A 12,238-nucleotide genomic window follows, 5' to 3' on the forward strand; every position below is an offset into this window, starting at 1 on the left:
CTCATTTAAAAATAAGTGTTTAATGTCTTTGATGAAAAAGCACTTTTATAGGGGTAACATGAATTGGGATTAACAGTGTGTGAGGAGCAGATTCCACTAGGGTAATATAGGTATTTTTAAAATGATGTGATGGACCATGTTAAATAAAAAAAAATGAAATTAGTGATTATTGAATTAATATTTATAAGCTCGGATTTTGGGCTTCTCAAATAAGACTAAGTTTAAGAGTGATTAAAAATAAATGATTATTTCAATAAGTACTTATTTTGGGTTGAGACAACATCCATAAGTATTTATTTGACTTATTTTTAAGTGTTTATTTCCTTTTTGATCTATCTTTGCCCGTTATATCATTTGGAAAATACCTATATTATCCCAGTTTAAAATAAGTGTTTTTTAATCAAATGCTTATAATCACTTGTTTCTAAACACTTATTCAATGAACAAGCACTTATTTTTCAAATAATTACTTTTAAGCTTGGTCCAACTGTCCAAGTGCTTATTCTTACAATAATCAATTATTCTTGATTTATTTCTCAAACGGTGATAAGTACTTATTGGTATGGTCCCGCCTTATAATAATTGTTTATTCTCGAATAAACACTTATTTTTATGCACCTCCCAAACTTGGCCTCTGACTCGTTATATGGAGACCAGAGTAGTCGCTCTGCTTTGCTGGCTTTGAGCTCTCCCTTGTTGGTTTTTATGGGTTTGTCTGCCGGGAGAAACGAGAGTTTCATTTTGCCCAATCGGTAGAGAGTGATCGAGAACTATTTTTTTTTTTCTTTTTCTTCCTGAGGCCCCCCCCCCCCCCTCTTGTTCAATCTGTGCATTACTTCCTCCATTTCTCCACTAACGAAAGATTAAAGCAGGAGAGAGAGAGAGAGAGAAGAAACGAAAAGAGAAAGAAAAGGAAGTCGTCGTCTATTTGTATTCGATGGATCTACAGATCTAACGCTCTCGTAACCACATGGATTGACCTCTCTCCTTTCGGATCCCAATAGACTCCAGCTGTAGAACCGAGTAGCTGTCGACCAAGGAAGGAGAAAGCTCCAAGAATAAGGTCCGATTCTTTTTCTGTACTATTTATTTGTTTTCGGGAAATGTGTAATTTCTGGGATTTAAAGCGTTTCTCGGATTTTTGATTTCTAGGTTTTGCCACCCTTTTTTTCTTGGGTGAGCAATTTCTAGTTTTTTAGGTTTTGCCTGGAGTGTGAAAATGGAGACGGGATTTTGATTTTGGGTATCGAGACCGTCTCGATTCGAGATGGCTGACCAAACGCTTGTCCTATGAAAAGTGGGGAAGTAAAGGTAGATTTGGCCTCTTTCTGTTTCGACTCTGTTCGCTATTCTTATTTTTTCATTTTCATTTTTCTATTTCGACGAGAAGCAGAGGTGGGTCTTAGATTTCAGGCTTTTTTGTTGTGTTCGTATGGGGTTTATCTGAAACAAACCAAAGAGGCGGGTTTTCCTTTTCTTCTTCCTCATTTTTTTTTCTGCTTTTCGTCCTCGATTGTTTTCGACTTCTTCAATTTGCGGTAGCTTCATTTCTGGTTATGCGGCTTTTCTTTAAATTCATTTTTTCTGACCTTGTGCAGTGGAGCAGAAGGTAGGTCGACTTCTTTTTTGTAGGGGGGTTTGGATTTCTGTTACATCCTTCTCGGATGTGGAGAAATTGGAGGTTGGTTTGGGTGAGATGAGGTATGTTATCGAGATTGATGAACTTTCTGAGGGCCTGTTGGCGGTCATCGTCGGATCGTTATGCTCACACGAGCTCGGATGCTGTGGGTCGACAAGATGGGCTTCTATGGTACAAAGACACTGGACAGCACTTGAACGGCGAGTTCTCAATGGCCGTGGTTCAGGCCAACAATTTGCTCGAGGATCAGAGTCAAATTGAATCAGGCTCTTTGAGCTCACTAGAGTCCGGACCGTATGGGACTTTCGTCGGGATATATGACGGGCATGGTGGCCCTGAGACTTCACGCTACATCAATGATCACCTCTTTCATCACCTAAAAAGTAAGAATTCCACTCCCCGTTGGGATATCAAATGACTGATTGACTTTCATGTACGCAATGGATTCTGTTCTGGTTCCTTGTTATCTAGCCTTTCAAATTTCAAGCGTCGCGGTTCATTTCTTTCAATTGAGTGACTATTACTATAGCTGTGTTCATGGTGTAGTCTTGGGCTTGCAGATCACATGGCCGCTTTTCTAATGCTTCAGCTCGAATTTATGTTTTGTGCAGGATTTACCACCGAGCAACAGTCCATGTCAGTGGATGTAATACGAAAGGCATTTCAGGCAACAGAAGAAGGGTTCCTCTCTGTCGTTACAAAACAGTGGCCGATGAAGCCGCAAATTGCAGCTGTTGGATCTTGTTGCCTGGTTGGTGTGATATGCGGGGGAACCCTATATGTTGCAAACCTTGGAGATTCCCGTGTTGTCTTAGGAAGGCTTGTCAAGGCAACCGGAGAGGTGCTGGCTGTCCAGCTCTCTGCAGAGCACAATGCTGGCATAGAATCTGTGAGACAAGAGTTGCACTCTCTGCATCCAGATGACTCGCATATTGTAGTTTTAAAGCACAACGTATGGCGTGTGAAGGGCATCATACAGGTAAATTTTCCCCTTGTACAGATTATACTGATTTATGGTTGTTTTTTTCTTATATGAGTTCTGTCGTACTGTCTTTTTTATTGCTAACTTATGCACTTTCCATTGTTTTCAGACTTGTGGGAAACTTCTCACCTATTTTAATGCAATTTAAGAGTCAAAAGCTTAATAGACTAGACGAGTTGCAACTGCCTTATAGTAATCAATTCAGTTGGTACTTGGTAGTGTATTATTTATCTCTTGTACCTTTACGGGCCAACATATAAATCAGTTACTTTTTTTTTTTAATGTTTTGATCCTAATATCAAATCATTTGCATCTTGGGACGGCCTTTAGTTTCCTTTATGCTTCTTAGCACAGTTTTGATCCCTGACATTTGTTAAAAGGCAATTCCTGAGGCAGTGATGGTTGGGTAGCAAGCTTGAATCAACTTATGTCAAAGTGGATCGAATTTCTTTTTAGCCCCGTCATTGCCATTTCTCTTTTATATCTTGGCATTTTAAGAACATCTTTGTGTTTTGTTCTCTTTCTTTTACTTAACCAAGAAATAGCTAGGGAACTCAAGAATGTGTGTGAATTTCTCCTTCTTGACATAAAAGGAATGGTATCTAGTCAACTTTCAAGTGAATCAGCTGTAGATCTCATTCATATGTAATTTAGAGATGTATCACTTTTAGTATTTTAGAAATATGTACCAAGTGCCTCGATTCTTGTACTGGAGCTACTGGACCAGGCGCTTATCTCTTGAGGCTGCAATAAGAATGTACTGTCTGTGTAGAAGTTGCACTTAAAACTTTGGAGGTTAATTGAATGAACCCAAACAAAGAGAAAGAAACTTTTTATGTTTTATATTTTTAATTGGTAATAGACAAAGCAAACTTTGGAGGTACATGAGAGGAGATTTACACAGCTATACAATAGAGCTTACTGCCCCATCCTTCAAGGTAAACTATCAGGTTCAGCATTTAGATCTCTAGGAATCCATTGCAACATATGACAAGGTACTGAAATAATTCTCTGATCTTGTTAACATGGTGTTCTAACTTTCATGGACTTGAAACCAGCTCTGTTAACCCATTTATACCAGTAGCCGAGTCCCTCATGAATGTGGGTGAAATTGCTTAGCAATCCTGTAGTCGACCCCATATGTTTGGGATGTGGCTTAGACGATGATGAAAAGATCCCCAATCCCTGATGGTCCAAAGTGAAAATTGGAGCTTCTATCAAGTTGCAAAGTAATCTGATTTTTCACTGGAAGGGGGTGGGGGTTTGCATCTTTTTGTTGCTGGACCTGTGGAAATGAATGCAAAATCTTTATTAAATTCCAGCACAGGAGGTTGAGTTTCTTTGAATTCCTTGGTAGTCAGAATCCAAGAATTCGGTATGTATAAGATAAAACCTCTTAAGGTTTGAAAGGAGGTTGTTTTTTACCTTTAAGGATCTTTCCTTTCTTCCCAATTCCCCTAGCAGAGTTTCTGTGATAGCCTTCCATTATAGTTTTCCTCTGGAGCTTGGTTTGCCTACATTGAATTAAGAGGTCAAAATGCTTCTTGGAGCCACTCAATCCAGACCGATCAGGTTCAACTGTTCAAGAACAAGTTCTATTAGAGTTTTCCTCTGGAGCTTGGATTGCTACATTGAATTAAGAGGTCAAAATGCTTCTTGGGGCCACTCAATCCAGACAGATCAGGTTCAAGAACAAGTTCCGTAACTCCCCCTCATTTCCAAATAGTGGAGGAGATGTGGGGGTGATTCTTGCTGATTCAGCCCACTTTTGAATATAGGGTCGATAATAAGTTTAGTAATTTATCTGAATTAGGTACCAGGTACATGTTACACTTTAATTGATATCCTGTTACCAGGTTTCAAGCATATCCATGTCCAGTTAATTTAATTCTTTTTTCTTCTATCTTTGACCAGACGTGTAAAAGTTAGGTGTACTTTGAAATGATATTTTTCCCCTTTTCTAGTTTTCTGTTCTATTCTAGAAACATAGTAGCTAGGTTTTGCTATGTCATCAGAAGGTCATCAAAATCTAGTATTATGTTGGTGTCCGTGAACCAGTTATCAAGAAAATCTTCAGCCCATCACCTATCCAACGTTACTCAGGAAACCTAATTGTCTGAACTTTATTCATTGGCGTTCATACATTTTTGATATTCCCCTTTTTCTTCTCTTCCATCTCTTTGATATGTGATGAATGACTTCAGATAATGTTTTCTTCATTGACAAAACTTTGCTGTGGTGCATTTTAAGGGGAAATGGTTTGTGAGACCTTTCAAGAGGTTTGAAAGGCATGAATAGTTTGTGGGCCATTCTTCTTTTCATTTATGGTTCAGGTTCACGAACAAAAATTGCTATACGTTCCTAGACACTTCCAATGACTAATACATTTTATGGATAATTCCTGTTTGTCACGGAGTTTGTTAATTTCTAAATAATGGATTAAAGAGCAATTTTTTAGGTGATAAATGAGGTGACCTGTATAACTTGCCCTGGGCTTGGTACATTCAAATGCTGTTTTTTAGTAATTTTCTGTAGTTTTGGTAATTTAACAGAAATCTTCTTAGAGATGTCACTGTCAAAAGAGTACATGGATCCTTGTAACAGAAGTTTTACTTCCAAGGTTTTATATTCTTTTTTGTAGTTTTATAGGTCTTTTGATCTTCACAATGTGCCTTCTTCTGATGGCAGAAATATTTTGATATGCCAGGTTTCTAGATCTATTGGTGATGTATACTTGAAGAAGGCTGAATTTAATAGAGAACCTTTACTTGCTAAATTTCGCTTGCGTGAACCATTCAAACGTCCAATACTCAGCTCTGAACCATCAATTTTAGTTCACCCACTGCAGCCACATGATCAATTTCTTATATTTGCATCTGATGGGCTCTGGGAGCACCTAAGCAATCAGGAAGCAGTTGATATAGTTCAAAATCATCCACGCAATGTAAGTCTTTTTTTGTGGTGAGAAAACTTCCAAACCCATTTGGGGGGGGGATGAATTTATTCTGTCCTAACGAGAAACTTCCAGGAAAATCTTTTCTATACTCGCCTATCAGAAAATCTTCCGTACTTTCAACCAGCCTATAAACTGTACTTCTGGTACTTCAACATGGAAGTAACCATTTGAAAATGAAATAATATCAATAATCTTGGGCATTCTGATGGTGGGATTAGATATTCTTTACTAGCAATCCATGCGGTCTAGTCTGTAATATGCCCAAATTTGCCTGTTAATATTCGAGGTGGTCCTAGTGAAAAATAGAAATGCTCTTCGTTACAGACTATACCTCTTTGACAGGGGGATTTACTCACTCTCCAACCATCTAATTGTTTGGCATCCCATATCATCCCTGTGAGCAGTAATTTGCCAGCCTAGGTCTTATGGGTGATTTTGACCACTCTGGCAAAAACATACCCCATCTGGGAATCTGGGTTTTGGCTTGATAAAAACATGAGACGCGAGGCCTGTGCTTCCTGGTGTATCTTAATTTGTTTCTACTTTCTCTACTCATGCAGGGAAGTGCTCGGAGGCTTGTGAAAGCTGCGCTTCAAGAGGCAGCAAAGAAAAGAGAGATGCGATATTCAGACTTGAAGAAAATCGATCGAGGAGTCCGCCGGCATTTCCATGATGACACTACTGTTATCGTTGTGTTTCTGGACTCGAATCTTGTGAGCAGAGCCAGTACGGTGAAGGGTCCTACTTTGTCTATAAGAGGCGGCGGGATCAGTCTACCTGCCAACACCCTTGCCCCTTGTGCCACGCCCGTGGAACTCGCCACCACATGATATGAAGCCAGGGTCCTTTTGTTCTCTTTGTTGTAACTTGTAATAGAGGATGGGGGCCCTACTACTCATTCCCTGTGCAAAACTGTCAGGCAGCTCTCTCTCTCTCTCTCTCAAGTCTCAACAGTCAAACAACTCAACACTCAATGAGAGGTAACCCAGTAGCAGGCCTTGATTTCTGTACTGTAACATTTTAACTGTGGGTTCTGATAAATGAGTTTAGCATCTGAGCTAAAATGGGGAAAAAGCCAAGGAAGTGGAGCTTCAAGATGACAATTAAAATTATTTCTTTGCAAGTTGGAAGAAATCTTCCGATCATCTTTCTTTTGGTTCTGACGTTTGTACATTGTGTGTAACAGCATTCTTGGCAATCCGAGTATTTATTTCCTTTTTTTTCACTAACACTTTTAACACGCATTAGCTTTGTAGATGTCATCAAAGGAAGTAGGGTTAATTTTTAATCCCCTGGATGATCGATCAATGGTGCTGAACTGCTGATGGGAATTTCAACCATTAAAGACGGTCAACCGGCAACAACTCAAAGCAATCTCTTCCCTCTCTCTCTCTCTGTTTCCTCGTGTTTTTCTTGATATCGGTTTGAATAATTGACGCCTTGAGACCACATACAGTGTGGCAAGTGGCAAGTAATGGGTTGGGTGCATCAGTGACTCATGCTTGACCACTCGAGATAGAAAAGCAGATGCTGGGTCATGGGGCTACAGGACTTGGATGAATGATGAAGAAATTGTGGGCCGCATGTTTTCCACTTGTCTAATGTCAGACAAATCAGAACCACTGTTCAGATCGACTTTTTTCCCTATTTTCACATTACTCCTACGGTCCTACCTACCTACCTCCAAGTCCAGCCATGTCGAAGTACAGGTGTTCCATTTGTTAAAGATGAATTTAGCTTTGTTAATCCCCCAGACTGCACTTATGAGTAGGGCTACAAAAAGTAGGGTTGAGTTGGGGTTACAGTTAGGGTTGAAAAGTATGAATCCTTGGGTTGAGGCGTTGACCAATCTAATTAGCCAATTAAGGGTGTTAATTGGACTATATACGAGTCCATCAGAGATGGACCAGTCCAATCCAGTCCAATGAATACTTCGGACAATTTTGGATTATTTCTGTTTAATGTTTAGTCCCCGTTTATCTGTTCAAATTGGTTTTAATTTAGATTGGTTTTGACTCAAATTTGGTCCATTGATAACTGTATTTGTATCTTCTTCAATGGAATGGTTATTGGTTCAATCTGACCTAATTCAATATAAATCCATTACAGATAAATCAAGTCCAACCAAATCCCATAAATACTTTTGACTGTATTAGTTCAATTCAATGTCTTCAATGTGTATGTAGGTATTTATATATTGTATTTGTATGTTAAAAATTTTGAGTTTAAAAATTTTTAAATCATGATAACTATATTTAATTAGGTGGTAACAGGTAGTGAAACTTGAATCTGCATCTCCGCTGGGACTGTCCCAGCTAAGGTATCAATTGAGACACTATTCAGTTGGTATAGTTGATACCCAATTCAGTATTTCATGTTGTAGGGGTGGATTTGAGCCGAGTCAAGTCGAATAGTACGAGGTTCGAGCTTCATCCAATTCAAGGTTCAAAATATCGATACGCTCAATACGCTGGTATGGGCATATTGGACGAATCGATACAGTGTTTCAGGCCTTTTGTTTATTTATTTTTTGCAACCGGTTCAGGGGGGCCGGTTTAGGTCTCCTTTACCCCCTGAATCAGTTAGACCTCCAATACATCCACTGTAGGGACATATCAGAGGGGTCCCTGAACGATACCTATCAGCCGATACGGGCCGATACGTGTCGATACTTTGAACATTGATCTAATTATCTTGATTTTTTATGTTAGAACTTGTAATCATTTTGATTTGATAATTCGGCAATCTTGTAGCTCCCATTATTTGAAGTATTGGTTGCCTAATAAATGCATCGCTACATTGCGAATAATAATAATAATAATAATAATAATAATAATAATAATAATAATAATAATAATAATTAGTGAATTTAACATTTTATGCTTATATACATTTATCATTATGCATAAGTTAAAAATAATTAGTTTTTTTTCAATTTTTTAATTTTTTATCACATCCAAAATTTTGATAATCGGATCGGATCCTATTACAGTCCCACCTACTCACCTACACGGCCAGATCGTCCAACGAATCGTTTAGCCCCAACCACAAAGATACTGTCGGTCTGGCATTAAAAGTTAAATTAAGTTTTTGTAGACAAGAAAGTGAAATAAAGTTGTCTAAAAGTTTAAACATCACAAAAGACGAAATACACATAGACAGATATATGAACAAAGGTTCAAAGTATCGGAAACGTTATGTGTATCGGAAAGTCAAATTTAAGAGACGTATTGGGATACACTTTGGATACGCATGGATATGGACGAAAAATTAAGATATGCATGGAAACACATGGAAATGCTATAAATACTCTAATAAATCATAAATAAACATTAATATCAGTAAATATAAGACACAAATGAGCTATTTATGTATAAAAATAGCACGTTTTAGCGGGTTTTATGAAAAAAAAACATATATTATAATCAATAAATGGGAAGTCGAGAACATAAACATACTATCTAATTATGGACATAATAGATCAAGTAATTATTTTGCATGTTTTATTCTAATTTTCTAAAAACTAAATAATTATTTATTTTTTTCAAATAATTATTTTGCATATTTTATTCTAAAAATTAAATTAAAATTAAGAAAAGTAAATATGTAACAAAAAATTGAATGGATTTATGGACATAATAGATGAATTAATTATTTTGCATATTTTATTCTAAAAGTAAACTAAAATTAAAAAAATAAATAAATATCGATGATTCAATGTTTTAAAACATAGAGGTGTTCCACTACCTAGAGGCGTGAAGCATAATTCAGAACGCAAGAGGTGTAAGCTTCCTTAAGAGGAGGAAGGAAGAAGGAGGAATGGGGGATTTCATTTTTTTTTCTTTATCTTTAATAAAAATCTTTTATATTAAAAAAATAAAAATGCATAACATTTGTTAAAAGGGGGGTCTTGTCGAAGCGAAGCAAGACCCCCTAACTCTAAAAAATAAAATTGGTCTACATCAAAAAGGGGGATGGGGGGGTCTAGGGGGATTTGCCCCCCAACCAAAGGGGTTGGGGGCAAACCACTTTCTTTCCCCTTATCTTTTCTAACATTGGCTGAAAATGTAAAAAAAATTGAAAAAACATATTTATTTTCACTCCTTTTTACACAATCTTGAAAAACTTATTGAATCTTGGCATTTTGCAAATTTATAAATGTTTTTGGCAAATTTTTACAAGATTTGAGTCTTTAAAAAGGTTAAAAGGCTTTTTGGAGGGTTTGGGAAAGAAAGAGGGCTTCTGAAATGGATTTAGAAACCCTCTTTCGAAATCACCTCTATTTGTGTTTTAACAACAGTAAAATCGTTGTGCATCGGCCGATACACTACCATATCAGTTGCGTATCGACCGATACATGACCGAAACTAACTGATACGGCGTCGATACACCTTCGGCACGATTGATTTTGAACCATTCCCCGTGCCAAAAGCCTTAAGATACGGTACGTATCGACCGATACGTGACGAAATTTTGAACCTTGATATGAACATACAACAAAAGACACATGAGCGACATTTGCTAGCCTATTTGGTCATTTCATCAGCATCTTGATTAATCTTCTTGTACGTGATATTTTATTTCCCAATTCAGTCTTCTTTTTAATACACTCAATCATTAGTATTTGAGTAAAAAGAATTAAATATACCCTAATTTTTCATAAATTTATTTAAATGTATCTTTAGTTTCTCAAGGGTATTAATTGATTTAAGTCCTTTTAAAGAATAAAATAGTCATAACAGTTGAAACCAGAATGTTCTGTTCTCATAGTCTGTTTGGTTCAGACAGGAATGGGAATGAAAATTGAAATCAATAAGAATAAGATTTCGTTCTCAAGGGAGGGGTCGACAGGGAATGGCCATTCCCTCAAATGAGAGAATGTCATTCCAGCCGAAATGGGAATGGTATTCCAATTTCGCCCAACCAAATAGTTGAAATCGGAATAATCCTATCCAATTCTGATTTTAGACCCCTATTCCTGTGAACCAAACGGGGCTTAAGCCTTTTTGAAAAACCAAGGGTACATTTAAGTCAATTTAAACATCTCTCTTTCTTGGATGTAATTTTAGTCCTCATTGCCATGTTTCATTGTTTATTTCTGTGTTTTTTATCATCATATTGTTGGTTGATGTTTTTTATCATCATATTGTCTAAATCAGGCTTGGACATTATTTTAGGCCCACGGGTTTGCGCTCGGGCCTAAAACATTAGGCCCAACCTTTTTTGGGCCAGGCTCGGTCTTTCTCAAAGCCCAGCCCGAGCCCAAGCCCGACTTATTAATATATGTTATATAATAAATACAAATTTTATTTAATAAAAATTATATATACAATATTTTTTTGTGTTTCTCTTCTCCTTTTTAAAGTAATAGTGAGATTTTTTATTATTTTTGAGTTTTGAGGACTTTTAATATATATAAAAAAACATTTTTTATTAAATAAAAAAGAAAAAAAAATCTATTTTCAAATTTTTGAATGGGCTCGGGCTTCAGGCTTTATACAAGATCCAGGCTCGGGCTCAGACCTAAATGTATTCTATTGATACATAGGCAAAGCCTGGCCCAAACCCGGGCCAGCCCGGCCATGAACAGGTCTACACCTTCATGGTTAAAAAAATTCCTTTTCTGCCGATTATTCCTAATGTTTTATTGTTGAAAACCATTGAGAGAATATCTTATGAATCAAAAATATTATTGGTCAAATCCCTACCATGTGAAAAGCATATTTGGTTAGTGAACAACAAAACAACATTTTTTGGAACTTAACAATATTCGTGTTCCTTGGAAAATGATCAACGGATGAAATTTCGTTCAGTTTCATATCACAGTTAATACCCTAATGATATTATTTTACTTACACATAGCCGAGAAACGTCATTACTTTATAGTTATGCATAAGACAGAGAGACAGAGAAATGTAATTTTCTTATAGTTATGAAAAGCCAAAACTCAGTTCTTGTAAACCTCTTAACATAAACGAGTAAGAAAGGTAGCTTTCTCATTTTCTGCAGAGAGACAGAGGACTATAATTCTAGTTATAAGGAGAATACTGAAAATATGTACATCTTAAATCCATGTTATTTTCATTTAGGCCCTCTTTGGTTCGTAGGAATAGGGGTTTGGAATCGGAATTGAAATGGGCTATTCCCATTCCAACTATTTGGTTAGGTAGAATCAGAATTCCATTCTCATTCTTGCTGAAATGGCATTCCCCCATTTGAGGGAATGGCCATTCCCTGCCCTTCCCTTAGGAATGAAATCTCATTCCTACTGAATTCAATTTTCATTTCCATTTCTATCTAAACCAAATAGATTATGGGAATAGATCATTCCGATTCTGATTTTAAAGGATTTTGATTTCGATTCAGATTCCAACTGCAAACCAAATGAATTCTTAGTTTTCTTATTTTTGGCTATTTTCAGAATATTTGGAGAATTACAGGGTAGGTTGTTGAAATTCGTCAGAATTGCTAGAAAACATACAGTTTTCAATGGTTTGTTTGAGTCAAAGGAAGGACATCTTCTTCTTCTGAAGAAAGAAAAAAAGGCATCATAGGGGCACTGTTTACCTCACTATAACAGTCCATTGACATTAATTGTTAGTTCACCACTTTAACATAATTCTCTGATTTTTTTTTTTTTTGTATTCTTCTTATCTATAAG

At 36.8% G+C, this 12,238-nt stretch overlaps 1 protein-coding gene across 4 annotated transcripts; it reads left to right on the plus strand.

The window, feature by feature from the left end:
* The first annotated feature begins 636 nt into the window (after positions 1-636).
* On the plus strand, positions 637-6,802 carry LOC104604292 (putative protein phosphatase 2C 60). 4 transcript variants are annotated; one of them, XM_010268580.3, is made up of 5 exons: positions 637-1,063; positions 1,599-2,022; positions 2,251-2,618; positions 5,329-5,565; positions 6,138-6,802. In XM_010268580.3, exons 2-5 carry the CDS (start codon positions 1,704-1,706, stop codon positions 6,405-6,407), a joined length of 1,194 nt encoding a protein of 397 aa, XP_010266882.1. In that variant the 5' UTR covers positions 637-1,063; positions 1,599-1,703; the 3' UTR covers positions 6,408-6,802. The 4 variants fall into 4 exon arrangements, with proteins under 4 accessions (XP_010266882.1, XP_019054476.1, XP_010266883.1 ...); XM_010268581.2 differs by lacking the exon at positions 637-1,063 and adding an exon at positions 1,153-1,311; XM_088889510.1 differs by lacking the exon at positions 637-1,063 and adding an exon at positions 1,335-1,461.
* Positions 6,803-12,238: the final 5,436 nt, after the last annotated feature.

This window comes from Nelumbo nucifera, chromosome 6, assembly GCF_055504915.1.
Source record: "Nelumbo nucifera cultivar China Antique chromosome 6, China Antique-T2T, whole genome shotgun sequence".
Taxonomy (NCBI): Eukaryota; Viridiplantae; Streptophyta; class Magnoliopsida; order Proteales; family Nelumbonaceae; genus Nelumbo; species Nelumbo nucifera.